Raw genomic sequence first — 21,851 nt, forward strand, 5'->3', positions numbered from 1 at the left:
CATGGCCGCCGAGCCTGCGCGTCCGGAGCCTGTGCTCCGCAACGGGAGAGGCCGCGGCAGTGAGAGGCCCGCGTACCGCAAAAATAAATAAATAAATAAATAAAATCTGAGATAGAAAAGTACGAGGGAAAAATTCTATAAAAAGAATGTTGGGGACTTCCCTGGTGGCACAGTGGTTAAGAATCCGCCTGCCAATGTGGGGGACTCAGGTTCCTGCCCTGGTCCGGGAAGACCCCACATGCCGCGGAGCAACTAAGCCCGTGCTCCACAACAAAGAGCAGCCACTGCAATGAGAAGCCCACGCACCACAATGAAGAGTATCCCCCGCTCGCCACAACTAGAGAAAGCCTGCACGCGGCATCAAAGACCCAACGCAGCCAATAAATAGATAGATAGATAGATAGATAAATAAATAAAATTTAAAAAAAGAATGTTGACTTAACATAAAACATGTATTTACCATATTTATATAAAAATAATGTCTGTACAATGACAGTAATAGAATCTTGTTGATACTGGGTCATTCAAGGTAATTGTAACGGAGTTATTTGTGTTTTTTGTGATGTCTTAGTGTTTCTTTATAAGGTATAAACTATTCCCAAGAAAACCACGCAGCTTCATTTAAAAACAAATTAGAGGGCTTCCCTGGTGGCACAGTGGTTAAGAATCCGCCTGCCAACGCAGGGGACACGGGTTCGAGCCCTGGTCTGGGAAGATCCCACATGCCCTGGAGCAACTAAGCCCATGAGCCACAACTACTGAGCCTGCGCTCTAGAGACACAACTACTGAGCCCATGTGCCACAACTACTGAAGCCCTCGCGCCTAGAGCCCATGCTCCACAACAAGAGAAGCCACCGCAACGAGAGCAGCCCCCGCTTGCCCCAACTAGAGAAAACCCGCGTGCAGCAATGAAGACCCAATGCAGCCAAAAATAAATAAATAAATTTTTTTTAAACAAAAGCAAAAACAAATTAGAACAGCACTAAAACTAAACCCATTACCTGAACCCACTTAGAAGAAAACATTAAGCTTTTACTATTCCAGGAAAAACAACAACACTGTCTAGTAAAACTTTCAGGAATGGACAAACAGGGTGAAGAATAAGAAAATGCCAAAGTACATGAGCTAGTTTTATAAAACCACCTCGATTAGCCTGGAAACGTGCTACTTCAAGAAGATGGTGATTCCTGCTGTTATTTCTGTTACAGTCACTCATGAAGAACGTTCCCATTGTTATTTATAATCAATATCAGAAGCTTAGCGACCCAAAAAAGATACCATTAAATGTCTCAGAAAAGCAGAACTCTGACAAGCAAGACTTGTCTCATCACATAAAAATGCATCTTTGGTCTTCTTTCCTCACCTGCTGTGTCACCTATCATACTGGTCACCAAGAGCTAGACTAAAAGGAGTTATTTTCATATTATGATAAGTAAGGATCATACATACCATAGCTCTGATAATTCTGAGATAATCAAAACCAGCTACGCAATAAAACTATGAGAAACATCCTTGCGAACTCCTTCCTCTTCGTTCTCGTGCCTCTATTAAATAATCAGGCTAAATGGCAATTATCACGTGTCTGCTCCCTCTAAGTAGGAGACCTAGAGGACAATGACCAGTTTTCTCTCTGGGTCCCTTGAGAACAGCATGCTGTCTTCCTACACCAAGTGTTCAATCAGGAAGCACCCTCCATGATGGGGGAAAACGTGGGGAGGGCACAGAAAAGTAGGATTGACTCTGGTTTCTTTACATGGAGAGAGAGCTTTATGAGGTCCCAGCATCTCTGGAGAAGAGTTAAAATATTGATTAATTTTAGACCTTGTTACACTAAATATGCACGTTGTAACTTCTAGCGTAACCATACACAAAATTAAGAAACAGTATCTAAAATAGTAGATGGGGAAAAGTGAAACAAACAAAAAAATTCAAGAATCTAAAAGAAGGCTAGAAAAAAAGCAAAAAAGAAAAGTTGAAACAGGTAAGAAAAATAATACACAACAGGCACATAACATTCCAAATATCTCGTAGGTACAATAAACATAAATGGATGACCTGTTCCATGTTAAGTGACCGAGACTGACAGGTTAATAAAATTCTAACTGTAAGCTATTTACAAGAGATGTCAAGCAGAGAAGAGGACTGACAGAGATAAACCAGGCAAATTCTAACCAAAAGAAAGCTGGCATAACTACATTAATATCAATAAAAACAGACTTAATCCTCAGTAATGCTTTTAATCTTAAAGAGAGTGCATTCATAATGATAAAAGTTTCAAATTAAGGGAAGTTATATCAACTCTAAATTTGGATCCCTGACACAGCAGGGTATCAAAATGTACAAAGCAAAACAACTAGAACTATAAGGAAAAATAAGGAAAATCCATAATCAGAGCAGGAAATTTTAACATGCCTCTCGATAACTGATAGAAAATTGACCCAGGCTCCCTCTGTCCCTGCCCCCTGCCCACAAATCAGAAGGATACAGGAGATTTGAACAGCCTCATAAACTTGACCCAGAAGATCCATACAGACATACGGTACAGATCACCAGAACACACGTTTTTCTCCCCAGCATCTACAGATAGAATAAAACACTGACCCTGGGGGTAGAGGTGAATATAACCTGGAACATAGCTGCAGCTGACCCAGAGCCAATGAGAACCACTTTGCTCTTATCAGCCACTGAGATTTGGGGGGGTTACTATAATATAACCCACTGAAAGCTAATATATCGCGTTTATTAACAATTTTTCTTTGGAATTAACTAGCTGGGACAGAAGTGAAAGCAGTCCCTCATCCAGCATTTCTATCTGTCAAAAACACTTTGGTAAAAACTTCTGAATACTTGACTTTGAATTTCTACTGAAAACTTACCAAGTCACAGAACTCAAACACCAGAAGATAGGGGACTGCTTCTACACACTGTCCAACACACTGAAGAATATTTGGATGTTGAAGAATACTGGTAAAAATAAAAGTCACAGCATTGTTCATGAGGGAGCAGGCTAGTACAATCGTTCAAACAGTAACCGCAAATTTAACATTCTTAACGATGTAAATATGGTCAACCGAAAAGAGCACAATAAGATTCTACTTAACAGATGTAGTCTCAGTTATGTAATGATTAAGTAATTCAAAGCCAATCAGGCGAACATTTTCACAAATTAAAACATCTCCTAACATAAGAATCTTTAACTTTAGTAATTTAACTTTATAGATATCATTTTGAAGCATCGTTTAAAAGAAGGCAAACTATATTCAATGAGCATTTCAATCCACATAATAAAATACTCAGTTACCTCTTAGGCTATCTAGCTTATATACTACTTTCATAAATCACAGTACACACACTCTTTCTGGAAGATATGTTGTCCAAAACAAAGTTAAAAAAAAAAGATATGCCAAAATGGTTTTTTAAACTTCAAAACTTTATTGTGAAGCAATAATGAATTAAAAGTAAGTTGCAAAGATAGTACAAAGAGGTCCCGTGTCCCCTTCACCCAGTTTTTCCCACTGGTGACACCTGACACAATCAGTGCAATCCCGAAACTAAGGCCCTGACACTAGGGTGGTGCGGGGTGTGTGTGCTTGTAAGTCCTGTTATCACATGTGTGGATTTGTGCAACCACCACTCAACAGAAATGCAGAACTGCCCCCCACCACGAAGATCTCCCATGCTACCCCTTTCTGCTACCCCTTTATAGTCACATCACCGCCACCCCCAACCATTCCTCAGCCCTGGCAACCACGAATCTGGTTTCCTTTTTTATAATGTTCTCATTTTGAGAATACTATGTAAATGAAATCACACAGTATGTGGCCTTCTGAGATTGATTTTTTTCACTCAACACAATGCCCTCCAGATTACCCGAGCCACTGCCTGCATCAGCAGTCCCTTCCCTTCTACTGCTGAGCAGGATTCCATGGCTGGATGGACCATAGTGTGTTTAACCGGTCACCTATGGAGGGCATTTTAGTTTTTCCAGTTTGAGGCTACTCTAAATAAAGCTGCTATAAATAATCACACAAGAGATTCTGTATGGAAATAAGTTTTCATTTCTATGTGATAAATGCCTAGGAGTGCAACAGCTGGGTTACAAGATGTGATAGTTAATTTTCTGTCAACTTGGCTGAGCCACAGTACAGATATTCGGTCAAACATTATTCTGGACACTTCTGTGAGGGTGTTTTTGGATGAGATCATCATTTAAATCAGTGGACTTTCAGTAAAAGCAGATGGTGCTCCAAAATGTGGGTGGGCTTTGTCCAAAGAACAAAGGACTAGCCTAGCCCAGTGAAGAAGGAATTCTTCCAGCATAGATGGATGGACCCATCCATCCATCTATCCATCTCTCTATCTCTCTATCCATCCATCCATCTCTCTATCCATCCATCCATCTATCCATCTTTCTATACATCCATACATCCATCTATCCATCCATCCATCCATCTATCTACAGATTCTACCGGCTCTGTTTCTCCAGAGAACATTGACTAATACATACAGTGGTAAGCATATGTTTAGTTTTTTAACAAACTGTCAAACTGTTTTCCAAAGTGGCTGTACCATTTTACATTCCCACCGGCAATGTGTGAGAGATCCAGTTTCTCCACATCCTCACCAGCATCTGGTATTGTTGCTATTTTATTTTAGCTTTCCTAATACTTGTGAAGTGGTCTCTCATCATGATCGTAATTACCCTAGTTAATGATGTTGATCTTTTCATTGCTATCCATAGATCCTCTTTGGTGTCACTTGATGTCTTTTGGATTGTTTATTTTTGTTTTTTACTGTTGAGTTTTGTCTATCTCTCTGCCAAAAACACAGTCCTAATTATGTAGCTATATAAGAGGTCTTGAAATTGGGTCAAATGATTCCTCCAATTTTTATTCTTATTTTTCATAATTGTTTCGGCTATTCTACTTTTGCCTTTATATATAATTTTAGGATAATCTTGTATATAGGTTTTTAAAACCTTGCTGGGATTTTGATAGGAATTGCAGGAATCTGACTGGGAAGAGTGGACATCTTCACGAATCTTCCAACCCATGAATATGGTATGTCTCTTTGTTTATTTAGACCTTGATTTCTTTCATCAGTTTCTATAGTTTTCAGCATACAAGTCCTGTACATGTACTTAAGTATTTCTTTTTTGTTTTTGAGTGAATATAAAAGTTATTTTATTTAAAAGTTGGTTTCCACATGTTCATTGATACTACACAGAAATAAAACTGACTATTGTATGTTGATCATGCATCCTGCAACCTTGCTGAATTCTCTTACTAAGTTCTAGGGGATTTTTTTTTTTTTGGAGATTACTTGGGATTTTCTGCATATAAACACAGACGCTTATGTCTTTCTTTCTGATCTACAGGCTTCTGAATGTTTCCTTGTCTTGCCTTATTGAGCTAGTTAGAACTTCTGGCTCTTATTGAATAGCAGGGATGAGAGCGAACATCTACGTCTTTCTTGATCTTAGGGATAAAAGTATTCAGTCTTTCACCATTAAGTACGATGCTAAATGTAGATTTTTTGTAGATGTTCTTTAATAAGTGGAGGAGAGTCTCATCTAATTCTAGTTTTCAAAGAGTTTTTATCATGAATTAGTGTGGAGTTTTGTCAAATGTTTTTCTCCATCAAGTGACAGGATCATGTGATGTTTCTTCTTTACCCAGTAATTATGGTGGATTACACTGATTGATTTTCAAATACTGAATCAGACTAGCATTCCTGGAATAAATTCCAATTGGTCATGATATATAACTTTTTATATATTTGCTAATATTTTGGTTAGAATTTCTGCATCAACATCGATGACAGATATTAGTCTACAGTTTTCCTTTTTGCGCTATCTTTGTCAGGTTTTGGTATCGGGGTAATACTGGCTTCATAAAATGAGTTAGGAAGTGTTCCCTCCTCTTCTATTTTCTAGAAAATATTGTGTAGAATTGGCATTAATTCATCTTTAGTCGTTTCGTAGAATGCTCTGGTCAAACTGTCTAAGCCTGGGGATTCTTTTTCAGAGTTTTTAAGTTGCAAACTCCATTTCTTCAATGATTATAGGTCTATTCAAATAACCTATTTCATATTGGGTGAGTTGTGGTGGTTTGTGCTTTATGAGTAATTGGTTCATTTCATCTAAGTTGTCAAATATATATATATGTAGAGCTGTTTGTCCCTTATTATCCTTTTGATGTCTGTAGGGTCTCTTTCATTCCTGATATTAGGAATCTGTGTCTTCCCTCTTTTATTCTCTGTCAGTCTTGTTAGAGGTTTTTCAATTTTATTATCTTTCCAAAGAGCCAGCTTTATGTTTCAATGATTTTTATCCAATGTTTTTCTGTTTTCAATTTTCTCGACCTCTGCTCTTATCTTTAATATCTACTCCTTCCTTCTGTTTGCTTTGAGTTCATCTTGCTCCTCTTTTTTCAGTCCTTTAAAGTATGAGCTTAGGTTATTGATTTGAGACTTCTCCTCTTTTCCAATGTAACCCCCCTACAGGTGAGGTGGTGTTTCTTTCTCCCTGCTTTTGAGATTTTTTTTGTCTTTCAGATTTTTTTGTTTTCAGAAGTTTGATTATGATGTGTGTTGGCATGAATTTCTTTGGGTTTACCCTGTTTGAGATTTGATCAACTTATGAATCTGTAGGTTTGTCTTTTCAAAATGTGGAACATTTTCCAGTTAATATTTCTTCAAATACTTTTTCTATCCACTTTCTATCTCCTTTCAGTCTGGGATGTCTTGATCTTTTGTTCAAGTTCCCCAAGTCCCTGAGGCACTTTTCATTTTTTTAAACCTATTTTCTTTTTGTTGTTTGAACTGGGCGGTATTTATTGTTTTATCTTCAACTTCACTGATTTTTTCCCTCTGTCCTCTCCATTCTGCAGTTGAACTCATCTACTGAGTTTTTACTTTATTATATTTTTCAGTTCTAAAGTGTCCACTTTGGTCTTCTTTATGTAGTCTATGTCTTTGCTGAAACTTTGTTTTCTTCATTTGTTTCAAGGGTAGTGTAATTTTTTAAAATAAATTTATTTATTTATTTTATTTTTTGCTATGTTGGGTCTTCATTGCTCCACATGGGCTTTCTCTAGTTGCGGCGAACGGGGGCTACTCTTTGTTGCAGTGCACGGGCTTCTCACCGCGGTGGCTTCTCTTGTTGCAGAGCACGGGCTCTAGGCATGCGGGCTTCGGTAGTTGTGGCACATAGGCTTAGTTGCTCCACAGCATGTGGGATCTTCCCAGACCAGGGCTCAAACCCGTGTCCCCTGCACTGGCAGGCTGATTCTTAACAACTATGCCACCAGAAAAATCCCAGCGTACTATAATTTATTGCTCATTGAAGCATTTTTACAACAGCTGCTTTAAAATCCTTGTCAGATAATCCTAACATCTCTGTCATCCTGGTGTTGGTATCTGCTGTCTTTTCTATTTTTTGTGTGTGTTTATTTTATTGAAGTATAGTTGATTTACAATGTTGTGCTTATTTGTACCGTACAGCAGAGTGATTCAGTTGTAAATGTATATATATTTTTTCATATTCTTTTACATGATGGTTTATCACAGGATACTGAATATAGTTCCCTGTGCTGTAACAATAGGACCTTGTTGTTCATCCATTCTATATATAAGAGTGTGCATCTGCTAATCCCAAACTCCCAGTCTATCCCTACCCTGGCCCCCCTCCCACTTGGTAACCACATGCCTATTCTCTATATCTGTGAGTCTGTTTCTGTTTTGTAAACAAGTTCACTTGTGTCATATTTTAGCTTCCACATATAAGTAATATCACATGATATTTGTCTTTCTCTGTCTGACTTACTTCACTTAGTTTGATAATCTCTAGGTTCATCCATGTTGCTGCAAATGGCATTATTTCATTCTTTTTTTATGGCTGAGTAATATTCCATTATATATAACGTACCACATCTTCTTTATCCGTTCCTCTGTCGAAGGACATTTAGGTTGTTTCTATGTCTTGGCTATTGTGAATAGTGCTGCTATGAACAGAGGGGTGCATGTATCTCTTTGAAATTAGAGTTTTGTCTGGGTACCTGACCAGGAGTGGGATTGCTGGACCACTTGGCAACTCTACGTTTAGTTTTTTGAGGAATCTCCATACTGTTTTCCATAGTGACTGCACCAATTTACATTCCCACCATCTGTTGTCTTTTCTTACTTGAGTTGAGTTCTCTTGGTTCTTGGAAAGATGAGTGATTTCAGCTGAAACCTGGACATTTTGGGTCTTATGCTATGAGACTCTGGATCTTATTTAAATTTTGTATTTTACAAGCAGAAATCCCAAAGGCGTTTTAAACATCTGATTTTCAACAGACCACAGACCACGTTTACAAAACATTCATTACGGTTTACTTACTAGTATGGTTCTCCATTTTTCAAAAAAGTATCGTGTTCCTTTGGGCTCGCACTTGCTTTTAACTCCTTCACTATTACTCTCACTACACTAGTGCCCGTGTAGATCTCTCCAAGGAGCACCTAAAACCAAAGAACAGTTTTTCACTTCACTTCCATCAACATGATAAAGAAGTATGTTACACTTACCAGGAAATGGAATACAGGAAAACAAATTAAGCAACAGTCAGATGGTTTTCTATTATTTTAAATTCTACCTCACGAAAAGCTTGGAAAGCTAAAATATTTTCCTTAAGTTTTAAAACAGTCATCAGATGTTTACAACATTCATATATTTATATGTATTTCTTTTCTATTTCCTTAAAAATGTTTTATACTTTCACGGAAATTGCCAATGACATTACAGAAGAGTAATTTATTAGTTTGGTTCAAATATAACCCAAATATTTCTCAAAAACACTTCAACTGAGTTGTGTTACTTTGTTATGTCTACTTCACATAGGACAAAGTCAACTGACAAACAGCCAGTGTACGAACTATCATTGCATTATAGCTTTAAAAATCCATGGCATGCCAGTTATTCCAGGCCTTTATCTTGTACTAAAGCTTCAGTCAAAACACAGGGAAAAAACACTCCACTGAAATTAACAGAACACAAAATGCGAATGAAAATAAGAACAAGCTACAAGTGATATATTAAGTATTAATATAGGACAATACAAAGGCGCTCCAAAATACAATATTTAAGATGAAAACGATGATGAAGTAAAGATTTTTATCTAATTTGAGAATGGTCAAAACTAAAAGGCTTCCTTTTAAAATAGGTTTTTTATATTTTTATAAAATAGATTAATTTTAATGCCCTGAAAATAGAGAATAAGAACCTGAACAGAATTTAATGTTATATTAGGAATATAAGGGCAGAAAAATGCATAGAACAGGAAACTCTGATAATTAACTAAGCCATATTCTCTGTTTCAAATAACCAGTTTGCACAGATATAACAAGCCTAACACGTCCATGGTGTCGATGTGCAAAGAGGGGAGAATAACTAGGGGACCAGTGCAATGATCTGGCTCTCTGTCTCTCTCTCTCTCTCTCTCTCTCTCTGTCGCCAGCACTGTTGTCATCCTTGGAGGGCAACGTCTGCAGGGACTATTCACTCAACACCGGGACCTCTCAGTTCTCTGACCTCACTCCCGCTCCTCTTTCCTACGACCCCATCTCAGCAAACACTCCCAGGGGTCTGGACCTAGCTGGTAATTATGTTATGTCCAAAACTTTGAATTTTAACTTCTTCTCTACCCGTCCTTTGATTTCCAGCTCACTTACTTCAACAGTCTAATCCAACAAGTGCACAACTTGCCCCCCAATCCACTAACGATCCCGCTTTTCCACCCTCCTGTCCTGACTGCAGGCCCCGCTCCCCTCCCTGACAGCTTAGAGCCCACGACCCTTCACTCCCATCACCCCCGCGCCCTCTCACTGAGGTCTCTTAGCTCAGCCAAGCCTCAGCGCTGCTTAAATCCATCTATTTGCCTACAATAAAAAGCATCAAAAGTAAACAAAAGCCGTGATGAGTGGTCTCATTTTAAATCTGTGAGGGTCCTCAGCGCTGCTCACCCGCCCCCCCATTTCCCCAGTTGATATACTTTCCCACCTTCTCCTCCTGTTCAAACTTCATGTACATCTTTTCACTCCTGCATTTCAAACGGGCCTCCTATTTACTGAATAAAATGATCAGAAGTGAACCTGCACCTGTGTACACATCCTGTTCCTGCTCCCACTTCAGGAGAGAAACTGTCTCTGCGCCTAAGATCAAGTCCTACAAAAATGCTATGGATCCCTTCTACGCTTACACCCCCTCCCACAGTATCAGTCCCCCCTCCCATATAAACATGCTAAAATAGCAGCATATACTATAAAAAAAAAACAATCAAAAAACCTTCCCTTGGCCCTTGGATGGGCACAAACAGCTCATAATTTCTCTGTTCCCTTTAAGATTAAAACTCCCCAACAGAGCTGTCTAAATGTGCTATGTCCAGTTTCTCCCTGGAACCCACCACACATGAGGATGTGACATGGCCCTTTTGAGGTCACAAGGACTGAATCTTTTGAGGATACCATGGACTGCATGCTGCTGGGTCCTAATTCTCCCAGCCTGCATCTTGCTCAGTGTGTCCACAGCATCTCCTGCAATTCATCTTCTGGAGCTCCTCCTCAGACCTTCAGAATAATGCTCCCCTCTCCTGTGCCCTCTCCTACTCACTGGCTGACTCTTCTGTCTCCCTCACAGGGTCTCCCTGACTGTGCTGACCTCCCCGCTGCAGGGTCTCAGGGCTCAGTCCTCGTGCCTCCCCCTCTCCTCTGTGTTAGCATTCTCGGTGATTTCATCTAGCCTCAAGTACCACCTCTATACTGAGTTCTCCCAAGTTTATATCTCTGTCTTGAACTCTCAATTTGCATTTCCAACTGCCTACATGGTATCTCCATTTGCACATCTGAGAGCCATCTCACCCCTGATGTATCCAAAAGTGAACCCATCTTCCTCCTCCACGTCTGCTTCTCCCTAGTCTTTTCCATCTCAGATCACAGCAACTCCATGCTTCTTGCCAATCGGGCCATAAGCCGTCATCCTTAACTTCTTTCCCTCTCCAGACTCTGTATCTGCTCCATCCCAAGTCCTGTGTGCTCCTGTTGGAACCTCGACCTCTCCATGCTATCATCCAGGTCCAAGCCTGCCTGCAACTCTCCCTAGACAATTGCGGCAGCCTTCTTACCAATTCCCCTGCTTCCCCGTGGCCCTCTACAACATGGCGATCCTCTCAACCCCTAAGCCAGGTGATGTCACTCATCCCCAGATCCTGGAGCACCTGCCTAGCCCCCTCTGAGGAAAAGTCAAAGTCTCTAAATGCAGGAAATACCTCATGTCCCCTGGCTCCCCTACCCCTCTCTGAGCCTGTCTCCTACCACTGACTGTTTACTGTCTGATCACTCCCCAGCCCCAACTAGAAATTTCAGCTTTGCCAGGGCAAGGGTTCCATCTCATTTGCTGCTATGTTCCCAGGACTCCACAGGCCAGGACTTTACCATCTTCCTCCACATCGTACTCCCAGCACCAAGAACAACGTCTGATACATAATAGGTTTTGCTAAATGGCTTAGAAGATCTGGTAACTAATAAAGTTTGGACGACATGAAAGATACAGGACAAACAACTCTTATCAGAAAGACAGAAGCACGAGATGGTTGACTACAGAGCAGATACATCTTCTGGTTGTGACCACCCTGCTTATGATGCAATGATCACTCAGTTACACCCTTTTACAAAGAATGATTGCTCCATCACAGAAACAGTTGTTATAAAAAGATCATTCCTTCTGTGGTACAAAGATCAACAAAGTGTGTTATTATAGGTCACTTGACAGGCTACAAGAAACACAACAGTTCTTCACAATGGTTTTCATTATAACCATACTACCCATCTATTATAAAGTGGTTTAAGTGTCATAAGGGAAGGGGGAGAAGAAAGAAGAAACAAATAATTTGAGGAGGACAAAAAGCTTCTAAAATTCCTGTCTCTTTTCCCTTCTTACCGTTGTCTGCCAACTAGAAAAGTCTCTGATATAGAAATAAAAGACCTTCTTGGAAAAACTCACACACCCAGGAATGCTGACGCTCACACTTCCACATGGTTTCAGGGGCCAATGAAGAAATTCACTTGGTACCATAGTGTGTAGACAGTATGTGGAACGTCACGTAACACAAGTCTTAATTCGCTTTAAATTCTAAACAGTATAAGTAGGAGGGGAAAAAATGAAAGCGAACAAACTTTACCTTTCCAAACCAGCCATTTCCAATTTCCTGTATATAGTTTAGACTGTGGCGGGCAACTTGAGACTTCAAACCTTCTGTAGGAAAAAGAACATTGAAAACTAAAGATAAGTATTTAACTGAAATAAATATATAACCTATAAAGTACAAACACTAACATAAATTTAATGTCTGTGATAATAAAGGTAGAAATAAATACATAAAACATCTCTCTCAAACTAATAATGCCAAAACGGTCCCAAATTTTAAAACTGACAGTATTTGTGAATGAGTATTCTGCCCTGACTTTAAGCTCTTGCACTGAATCCTCTGACCAACTACCCTGCTATAACCACCAGTCACCACCAGCCACCACCACCTCACTGGCCTTTACCCAGTCCTTACTTTTATGGCAGAGTAGGGACCTCCGGGGCTGTCCCTCCCTAGAAACACTGAAAATCTTGTCAAAAAACTGTCAGCATCAACCTTATCAGAACTCTGGAGGGTGGTAAAGGTTTACAGCAACCAAAGAGAACCAGGAGGAAGGCCACTGAAACAGGGAGACTTGTTTTGTGGCCTTTAATTTACTCATGTCCTACCTCCCTCACAGCACATCTTAAAGATGACCCACGTGCCAGAGTGGGTGCTGGTTCCAGAGGGAGCACAGTGACCTTCTTCCCCAGGAACTGTGCTTCTTTTTGACCTGACTGGGGTTTCCCGGAAGGCCTGCTGCAGTGGTGCCCCCTGTTCCACCTAACTTGGGCTCTATCAGGATGGAGAGGCTTCATGTGCCTCAAAAACAACGAAAGCCAAGTGGACAAGGCGCTGCTGCCCGGGGCAAAAAAAACCAACTGAGGCAATAATAGACAGGCTGGAGCTTTAGCAGAAAAGCTCAGTGAAATCTGGGGGGTTTGGGGAGATATGGGCTTTTTTAAAAAAAAAGCTATTATTACACAAACAGGGAAACTTAGAGAGCCACGTGCATGCCCAGGGAAGCACACACACTCAGAAGAGACCCAAGAAGAACAGAGGCTTCACCTCTGGCAAGTCTCATGCTCAGCAAAGCAGAAAGTGAAGGCTAAGGCAGAGCTGTCAGCGGCCAGGCTGAGGACTTGCCCCAATACAGAGCCAGTCTGCCAGGACCTAGACAGCATCTGTCGTTTGTTTCCTTTCTATTTTCTTCTTTTTTTGCATATTATTCAAATTGTCCAGTTTTCAACAAAAAATTACAAACCAAATAAAAAACAATAAAGAATGCTACATGCACTGGTACAAAAGATATTTAAAAGAAAGTGCCCCTGAGAAAACAGACATTGGCCTTACTGGACAAGACCTTAAATCAACTGTCTTAAACACACTGAAAGGGCTAAAGGAAACCACAGACAAAGAACCATAGGAAACTTAGAGAATGATATCCCAGTAAATAGAGAAGACCAATAAAGTGATAGAAATTATTAAAAGGAGCCAAATAGAATTTTGGAGCTGAAAGTGCAATAACCAAAAAAAAAAAAAAAAAAAAAAAAAAAAAAATCACAAGAGGGTTTCAACAACAGATTTGAGCAGACAGAATAATCAGTAAACCTGAAGGGAAGTCAAATGAAATTATCCAATCTGAGAAGCAGGAAGAAAAAAGAATGAAAACATTAATGAATGAAGTCTAAGGGACTTGTGGGATACCATCAAGTGGACCAACATACATATAATGAGAGCCCCAGAGGATAAGGGAGAAAAGGAAGCATAGAATACTTGAAGATATAATGGTAAAAAATGTCTCAAATCTATGAGAAACATGAATCTATACATCTATACATCTATACATCTAAGAAGTTCAACAAAGTCCAAGTAAGATAAAATCAGAGATCCACACCAAGACACATTATAATCAAACTACCAAAAACCAAAGATAGAGAATTTTGAAAGCAGCAAGAGAGAACAAGTCATCACGTTCAAGGGATCTTCAATAAGAATAACAATTCCATGTCTCATCAGAAACCATGGAGGCCAGAAAGCAGTGGGATGGCACATATAAAGTGCTAAAGAACAGTACCATCAACCAAGAATTCTATACCTAGCAAAACTGTCCTCCAAAAATGAAGGAGAAATTAAGACATTCCCAGATAAACAAGTTTAGGGAGTTTGCTGCCAGTACACCCGTCCTATAAGAAATGCTAAAGGGCGTCCGTCAGGCTAAAATAAAAGGACATTAAAGAGTAACTAGAAGTCATATGAGGAAATAAAGATTTCTGGTAACTACACAGGTAAAATAAAAGCCAGTATTATTGTATTTTTGTGTGTAGCTCCTCTTTTTATTTCTCATATGACTTAAAAGACAAACACATTAAAAAATTGTATAGTTGACCCTCGAGCAACACAGGTTTGAATTGCACGGGTCCACTTAAATGTAGATTTTTTTCAATAAATACTATAGTACTACACAATCCACAGTTGGATGCAGAACCATGGATACAGAAGGCCGACTATAAAGTTATACACAGATTTTCGACTGTGTGCAGGGCTGGGGGGGTGTGGTTGTGTGGGGTGTGGGTCAGCACCCTTAACCCCTTCATTGTTCAAGGGTCAACAATAAATCTATGTTAATGGGCACACAATGTATAAAGCTGTAATGTGTGGCAACATAAAGGGAAGGAACAGGTTTTATATGCTGGTGAATATAAATTCAGTTGTTATAAATTCACACTCAGTTGTTAAAAATTTAAGGTAATTGTAATCCCATTATAATCACTTTTTAAAAATATTAAAAATATACACAAAAGGGAATGAGAAGGGAATCAAATGATATGCATGCATGGGCACACACACGCCCACACACACACACACGCACATGCGCGCGCACACACACACACACACACACACACACACACACACTCCAGTGGCCTGTCTTGCAGAAATGGAAAAACTGATCCTAAAATTCATATAGAATTGCAAGGGCCTCAGAATAGCCAAAACAATCTAGAAAAAAAAAAAAAGTTGGAAGACACATACTTCCCAATTTCAAATCTTACTACAATGCTACAATAATCAAAACAGTGTGGTACTGGCATAAGGATAGACATATAGATCAATGGAATACAACTGAAAGTCCAGAAATTAACCTAAACGAATATGGTCAACTGATTTTCAACAAGGGTGCCAAGACAATTCAAGGGGGGAAGAACTGTCTCCTCAAAACTTGTTGCTGGGACAACTAGTTATCCACCTGTAGAATTAACTTGGATCATTACCTCACACCATATACAAATATTTTGTATGAAACACACCAGCTGTGTCATGTTTTAGCTAGCTTTTTTTTAAAATATAGCCTATAGCAATATTAATCAACTGTTCAGTTTATACTGCCCTAAACATACACCACTGTGGGTGCAGTACCAAGGCAGGCTTGGTACCTACAAAGACTTAAAGAACCTTCTCAGCAGTATTAGAAATCCCTAATTATTGAACCACTAGTGATATTCTATTTTATAATAAGAAATTAATTAACGTCTAGTCAAACCTCTATCCTCTATCTTAGCATGAAAAGTAATATCCAAATTACCCCTCCTCCCCAAATGCAGGACATCCCAGTAGAAAACAGCAGCCAGACAGGCAGTGTTGAGAACTGGTAGAGAAGCCTGCCTACCAACACAGAGGCCAGGAGCCTCTGTCAGAGTATTCCATTTTGAAGAATCGAGGAGACCAATTTACTCTTATGCCAGAGCCAAGGTCCAAAAGGAAAGGACTCAGCTTTTGCAGGAATGCAATGGGCCTGACCACTAGAATTCAGCTTCACCAGAGAGCAGAAGAAAGAACCATTAGCAAGCAGAGGAGACAGGCAGTCCAATTTTTTTATGATTAGTAGCAAGGCTCCCTTTCTCACTTCTCAGAAATTTTTCACGGAAACATGACATCAGGATGGAAGGTCTTACCTACAGAAGGCTGGAATTGTGATGGAGCTGGTAGTGAAATATTTGGTACTGAAAGTGTGAAAACTTCTGCTGGGGATTGAACAGAGGGAGTATCTTCTGCTGGTGGTGTGAAGTCAATCTCATCATCAAAATTATCTTCAAATTCCTAAAATAAAGGACGAGCAATGTTATATCTAATATAAATCAGCTTGAGAGTAAATACCAAAAACATCTGCTAACACTTAAGATATGAACATTTATTCACTCATTTGGAACACACTGCCATAATATTTTTTTCCAATTTGTACTGACGTCAAGTAAAAAGCATATGTAATTGTGTTCTCCAACTCAAAATAGCAGAATAAATAAGATCTGAAAATAAATTATACATATTTTATGTAACTTTTGAAACTGATAACTTGAAGTTAAATGCAAAGTTTTCTAAAATGACCCTGGAACTTAAAAGGGAAATACTCTTCCAGTTTCAAAATTTTATGTTTAAGTTACTATAGTTTAAGGTATTCTTTTTATTACTATTATTCACTTTCACAAATCTCTCTGCATATGGAATCAAAACATTTATTTTTCAATTGTATATGTACTTCTAGTTGCTGTATGATTTCAATCAAAATAAAGATAGTTAAAAGACTCAGAAAAGATATTTTTAAGCGAGTCCTATTTCTCTGGAAAGAGTAATAATGGATAAATTATTAAACTGGGTAGAATAATCACCAAGATCTGAACCAGGAAGGTCAGTACTAAACTCTGTATCACATAAGTGCAATAAACATTCTAAGAAAGTCCAGCTTTCTAAAGATGGCAACTTTAATATTGAGGCTGCACCAATAAAGCTGTGGAAACCTTTTAAGTGACTCTGTCCAGCAGAAAGCTATCCTGACTCTTCCTATCATCATTCCAGTGAGCTGGGCCTACCTTGGTGTCCATGTTAATTTAACATAGATACAGATGATTATCAAGGTCTTTCATTCAGATAATTAATGAGCATTACCCCACCAGGCGCCATGACAGAAGCTGAACGAGACTGTTTTCCACTCATCTACACAGCTCCCTTTTCTACGACCTCCCTCTACCCCACCCGCCCCCATGCAAGGGAGAAGCTGAAAGTTGCAAGGGTGGATTTCTCTGGTATAACATTTATGCTCTCACATGCATGCAAGAGGGCACATTCTTATATATGTCATACACGTTGTCAAATGCATTAGAACACTATCACTATTTGTATCAGGGGAGGGGAGAGCAGGACACTTCAATCTGTGAGGTCACCTCTAACTAAACACAACAGCTTTCTCCAGTTTCCCCTTCAGACATTCCTAAAGGTTCTCTCATTAAAAAAAAGACTTCATCCATCACTCCTAACCTTGGCAGCGGCAGGATATACCATTAGGCAGCAGATGATTCTAAAGATTCACAGAAGTAATACAGTATAACAACAACAATAAAAATAACAACAGTATAACAACAATAATAAGAGCAACAGGGCCGTGAGAGAAGACCGGGTCACTTGTAAAAGACTGCAGCTCCTTGGCCTGTAAATGACTTCCCAGGGACCATTTAGCTCTGAAACGCCACACTTCTAAGTCTAAAGGAAACCCACGAATGATAGATGGTGACACTCTTCTTCACTTACAGTCTGGAAGCTGGAGAGGATCCTCTGTACGGGGTGGTCCCTGAGCCGCCTGCATCAGAATCACCTGGGGAAGCCCAATAAAAACACACCCTCCCTGAATCTGAGTCGTCATAAATGCCCTGGGTCCACACTAAGCGTCAGGGGGGTTAGAACAATTCAAGGCAAGAATGAGGTATCGTGATGTGAGACAGAAACTGGCTTTCATTTTCAGAAACACTGATCAGGCTTTATCTTTGTCCCCAAAGGGCCAGGGGTCTGTGCCAAGTCCCTCAGCAAGACTGACAGTCAAGGGACACAGATTCTCTGCCCACCTCTGTGGCCCCGTGCGGCGCAGTCGCTGGGTTCCCACAGAAGTGTCTGCACTGATCCGAGGGCCTAGGCGCTCATGTCCTCCGCGTCCGGGGTGAAATCTTCTAAAGAAAATGACCTGTGCTCATGAGCCTTTTCCCCCAGACCCACACCCGAGTCCTCCACCCTCCACCCTCTGTGTGTATAACACTGGTGTCCAGCCAAAGGGACAGCACTTCTTCTCTCCTCAGAGCTGCCACCAGACCCAAGGTAAAGGGAAAACACGACAGAAACAGGTGTGAGGCTCGAGAAATAAGGTCCACACGTCCACGAACAAGGTTTTCCCCTGATGTGAACCACCGTCCTCAGGACTCCTGGGACAGTCCCAGTCCAGTTGGTAAAGCTCTGTATGAAAGACCATTTCCTCTGCAGGTGCACATTCCTTTTTTTCCCCTTCTTTTATGGACTCCTTTTTAATAAGTCTTCACTGAGCCCTAACACATGCCAGCAGTAAGTTCTACAGGGGATATGCCAGCTGGTTTCTGGCAGACTCCACCCATCCTCAGCAGCTATGACAACAGTCCTTCTATATTATCACCTCCCCCACCTCCACCCCCCACCCTGGGCAAGCTTTACAACTGGCACCCTTCTTTTCTCCTCCTTAGGGAACTCAGGGCTCGAGGTAAACTGAAAGACGCCCTTCCTCACGCACAAAACACACCGGCCTCAATGATCTCAACAACCACAAATTCACCAGCACATAGTTTGGGAAAAAATCAAAACCAGCCTGCTTCTCCTTAGAGGCCTTATAGCAAGTGAATTCAATCATCATTCCTTATTCCTCACCTGACAAAACTTAAATTAAAACAGGCAAGTGGCTACTGTCAATGATGCTGAGGCAGGGCCAGCACCTGCAGCCAGTGAGCCAAATGCAGACCACCTACTTTATTCTGTACACGAGATTCCACGGGCACACAGCGGCGGCCACCTGTTCCCATGCTGGCTGTGGCTCACGTGGCCACAACGGCCGAGCTGAGAGCTGAGTAGCCATGACAGAGACTGTATGGCCCACGGTATTTACTATTTACAAGAGCTCTTTATTTAACTTTCATATTTACTATCTGGCCCCTACAGAAAAACATTTGCCAACCCCTGCACCCAAGGGACTGTGATGTACAGCCGTTCTGTTGGTAAATGTATCAGAGGATGACTTGAAATGTTCCTATAGCAACCGTGCTCACCTTAAAGTCTATTTCTGGGTCCTTACAGCAGGATACACAGTTTGCAATTAACACTATTAATATCATTAAACTGCACACAGACAGGATCACAAAAGATGAGGAAACTTCTGCAGCAGGTGCCTCCCCTGGAAAGAGAAATAAACAATATTAACATGCACATTCCAAAATCAACTTTAATAAGTGAGTCAATATATTTTCTGCCAGATACAAATGGGACCAAGAGTTAATAAAATCATGCTCAAATGCTCCAGGTAAAGCTGATGGCCAACCCAGGATAAGAAGTTAGAGGTTTTTTTTTAAAAAGACTTCTGATTTGGGGACTTCCCCGGCGGTCCAGTGGTTAAGACTTCACCTTCCAATGCAGGGGGTGTGGGTTCAATCCCTAGTCAGGGAGCTAAGATCCTGCATGCCTCGAGACCAGAAGCAATATTGTAACAAATTCAATAAAGACTTTAAAATTGGTACAAATCAAAAAAAAATCTTAAAAACTTCTGATTCTGAAACAATTTCCGATTTACAGAAGAGTTGCAGAGACAATGCAGACAGTCCTCATATACCCTTCAGCTCGCTTCCACTAACATTAGCATCTTACATAGTGTATTTATCAAAGCTAAAACAGTAACACTGGTACAATACTATCCATACTAATTGAACTTCTGACTTTATTTGGACTTGACCAGTTTTTCCATCAACACCATTCTTCCTTTCCAGGATTCAATCCAGGCCACCAACGTTGCATTTACTCATCATGTCCCCTTAGTCTCCTCCGATCTCTGATGTCTCTCTGTCCGTGTTTCATAACTCCAACACTCTTGAAGAGTACTGGTCAGTTATTTAGTAGAATGTCCCTCAAATGGGGCTGCCTGATGTTTTCTCATGACTGGACTGAGTTACAGATATCTGGGAAGAATCTAGAACATCACATGGTGAAAGGTCCTTCTCATGACATCGTATCTGGGGCATGTGATGTTGGCACAATCATTACCAGTGACGTGAAACTGGATCCCTTGGCCCAGGGGGTTTCTGCCAGGTTTGACCACAGTGAAGTTACCCTTTTCCCTTCGCATACGCCTCTCTTCAGAAGCGGGTCACAAAGTCCAGGGAACACGCACGGTAAGGGAATTAAGCTGTACTTCCCGTAGGGAGGAGTGTCCCAGGATGTGCAGACACAGGTTAAAAGGACCACAGTAACTGATACCCGGGATACGCTCGGAGGCTCTTCACACACCCCGGGTCTCCGGGAAGCTTTACACCACAGTTTTCACCGGAGTCGTGCGTCTTCCCTGCAGCAACGAATACTGTGATGTTCTAGTGGTGATTTTTCTATTTCCCTTATTCCTTCTACATTTATTACTTGGTACTCTTCTGTAAGGAAGATTTGCCCCTCCTCCCACACTTATTTATTCAGTCATTTACAAAGTTATGAACTCATAAGATATTTATTTTATTCTTTGGGTTATAATCCATTATTCGCATTTCTTTGTGGCTCAAACTGTTCGAGCTTTGGCCCCTGGGAGCTGTTTCAAGTTGACTCCTGGGTCCTTCAGACATGCCCCATCCTTTACGTTTTTCCTCCTATACTTCTTCACTCTCTGATGCTATGGGAAGCTCCAGGCTCCTCTTATATTTTCCCTCCTCCGGCTTTAGAATCAGCCACTTCTCCAAGGAGCTCCTGTCACAATAAGGAAACTGAAAACTACAGCCTGTGACCAGTTTTTGCTTGTGGGGGCGGGGGCAGCTAAGGAAGATTTTTACATCTTTAAAGGGCTGCTTCGGGGTGAGGGGGGGGAGAATTTGTAATAGATACTGCATGTGAGCCACTGACAGAAAAAGTCTGCAACCCCTGTCTAGAGCAGAAAGATTCTCTCCGCTTACTTTCAGCAAAGACTTAGTTATCTGGAAAGCATCTTATTCAACTAGGGCTAGTTTGAACCTTTTTTTGTTAGAGCAAATTGTGAAGTCTTACATACCGGCATTTTACTAAGAAATACACTTTTCTTCTTTTCTCTCCTGCTTTGAGATATAACTAACATATAACACGGTGTAAGTTTAAGGTGTACAACATGATAATTTCATATACATATATATTGTGAAATGATTATCACAGTGAAGTCAGAAATAAACTTTTCCTTAAAATCCCCACCAACGGCTAATTATGTGTTCAGAGGCATCAAGCAGGAGGCCTGGAGACAAGTTAAGGCACGATGCCACCATGTTTCTTAAATGAGATCACAGTACCTGAAGAAAGCAAAAACTAACCAAACTCTTATGTGAGTAAAACACATTCTTGAACATCAAATGCTCTTCTTTAGTGAAGAGCAGAGAAGCCTAAAGGAGACAGCACATCAAGTGCAAAGCAGGAATGAATTCCTTTCCAATAACAAAAGTCTATTTGAGGGCTTCCCTGGCGGCGCAGTGGTTGAGAATCTGCCTGCTGACGCAGGGGACACGGGTTCATACCCTGGTCTGGGAAGATCCCACATGCCGCGGAGCAACTGGGCCCATGAGCCACAACTACTGAGCCTGCGCGTCTGGAGCCTGTGCTCCGCAACAAGAGAGGCCGCGACAGTGAGAGGCCCGCAC

The 21,851-nt window shown here is 40.7% G+C and overlaps 1 protein-coding gene across 3 annotated transcripts in view; it reads right to left on the minus strand.

Moving 5' to 3' along the window:
* LMTK2 (lemur tyrosine kinase 2) overlaps positions 1-21,851 on the minus strand; it is an 81,830-nt gene that overhangs the window by 36,446 nt on the left and 23,533 nt on the right. For all 3 annotated transcript variants that reach the window (XM_024121007.2, XM_024120996.2, XM_024121017.3), the window contains 5 exons: positions 19,269-19,393; positions 16,113-16,257; positions 12,214-12,287; positions 8,382-8,500; positions 2,878-2,965 (listed from right to left, as the gene is read on the minus strand). In XM_024121007.2, coding sequence (XP_023976775.1) covers positions 2,878-2,965; positions 8,382-8,500; positions 12,214-12,287; positions 16,113-16,257; positions 19,269-19,393 — 551 coding nt within the window. The remainder of the gene's footprint in view (positions 1-2,877; positions 2,966-8,381; positions 8,501-12,213; positions 12,288-16,112; positions 16,258-19,268; positions 19,394-21,851) is intronic.

Source organism: Physeter macrocephalus, chromosome 14, assembly GCF_002837175.3.
Source record: "Physeter macrocephalus isolate SW-GA chromosome 14, ASM283717v5, whole genome shotgun sequence".
Taxonomy (NCBI): domain Eukaryota; kingdom Metazoa; phylum Chordata; class Mammalia; order Artiodactyla; family Physeteridae; genus Physeter; species Physeter macrocephalus.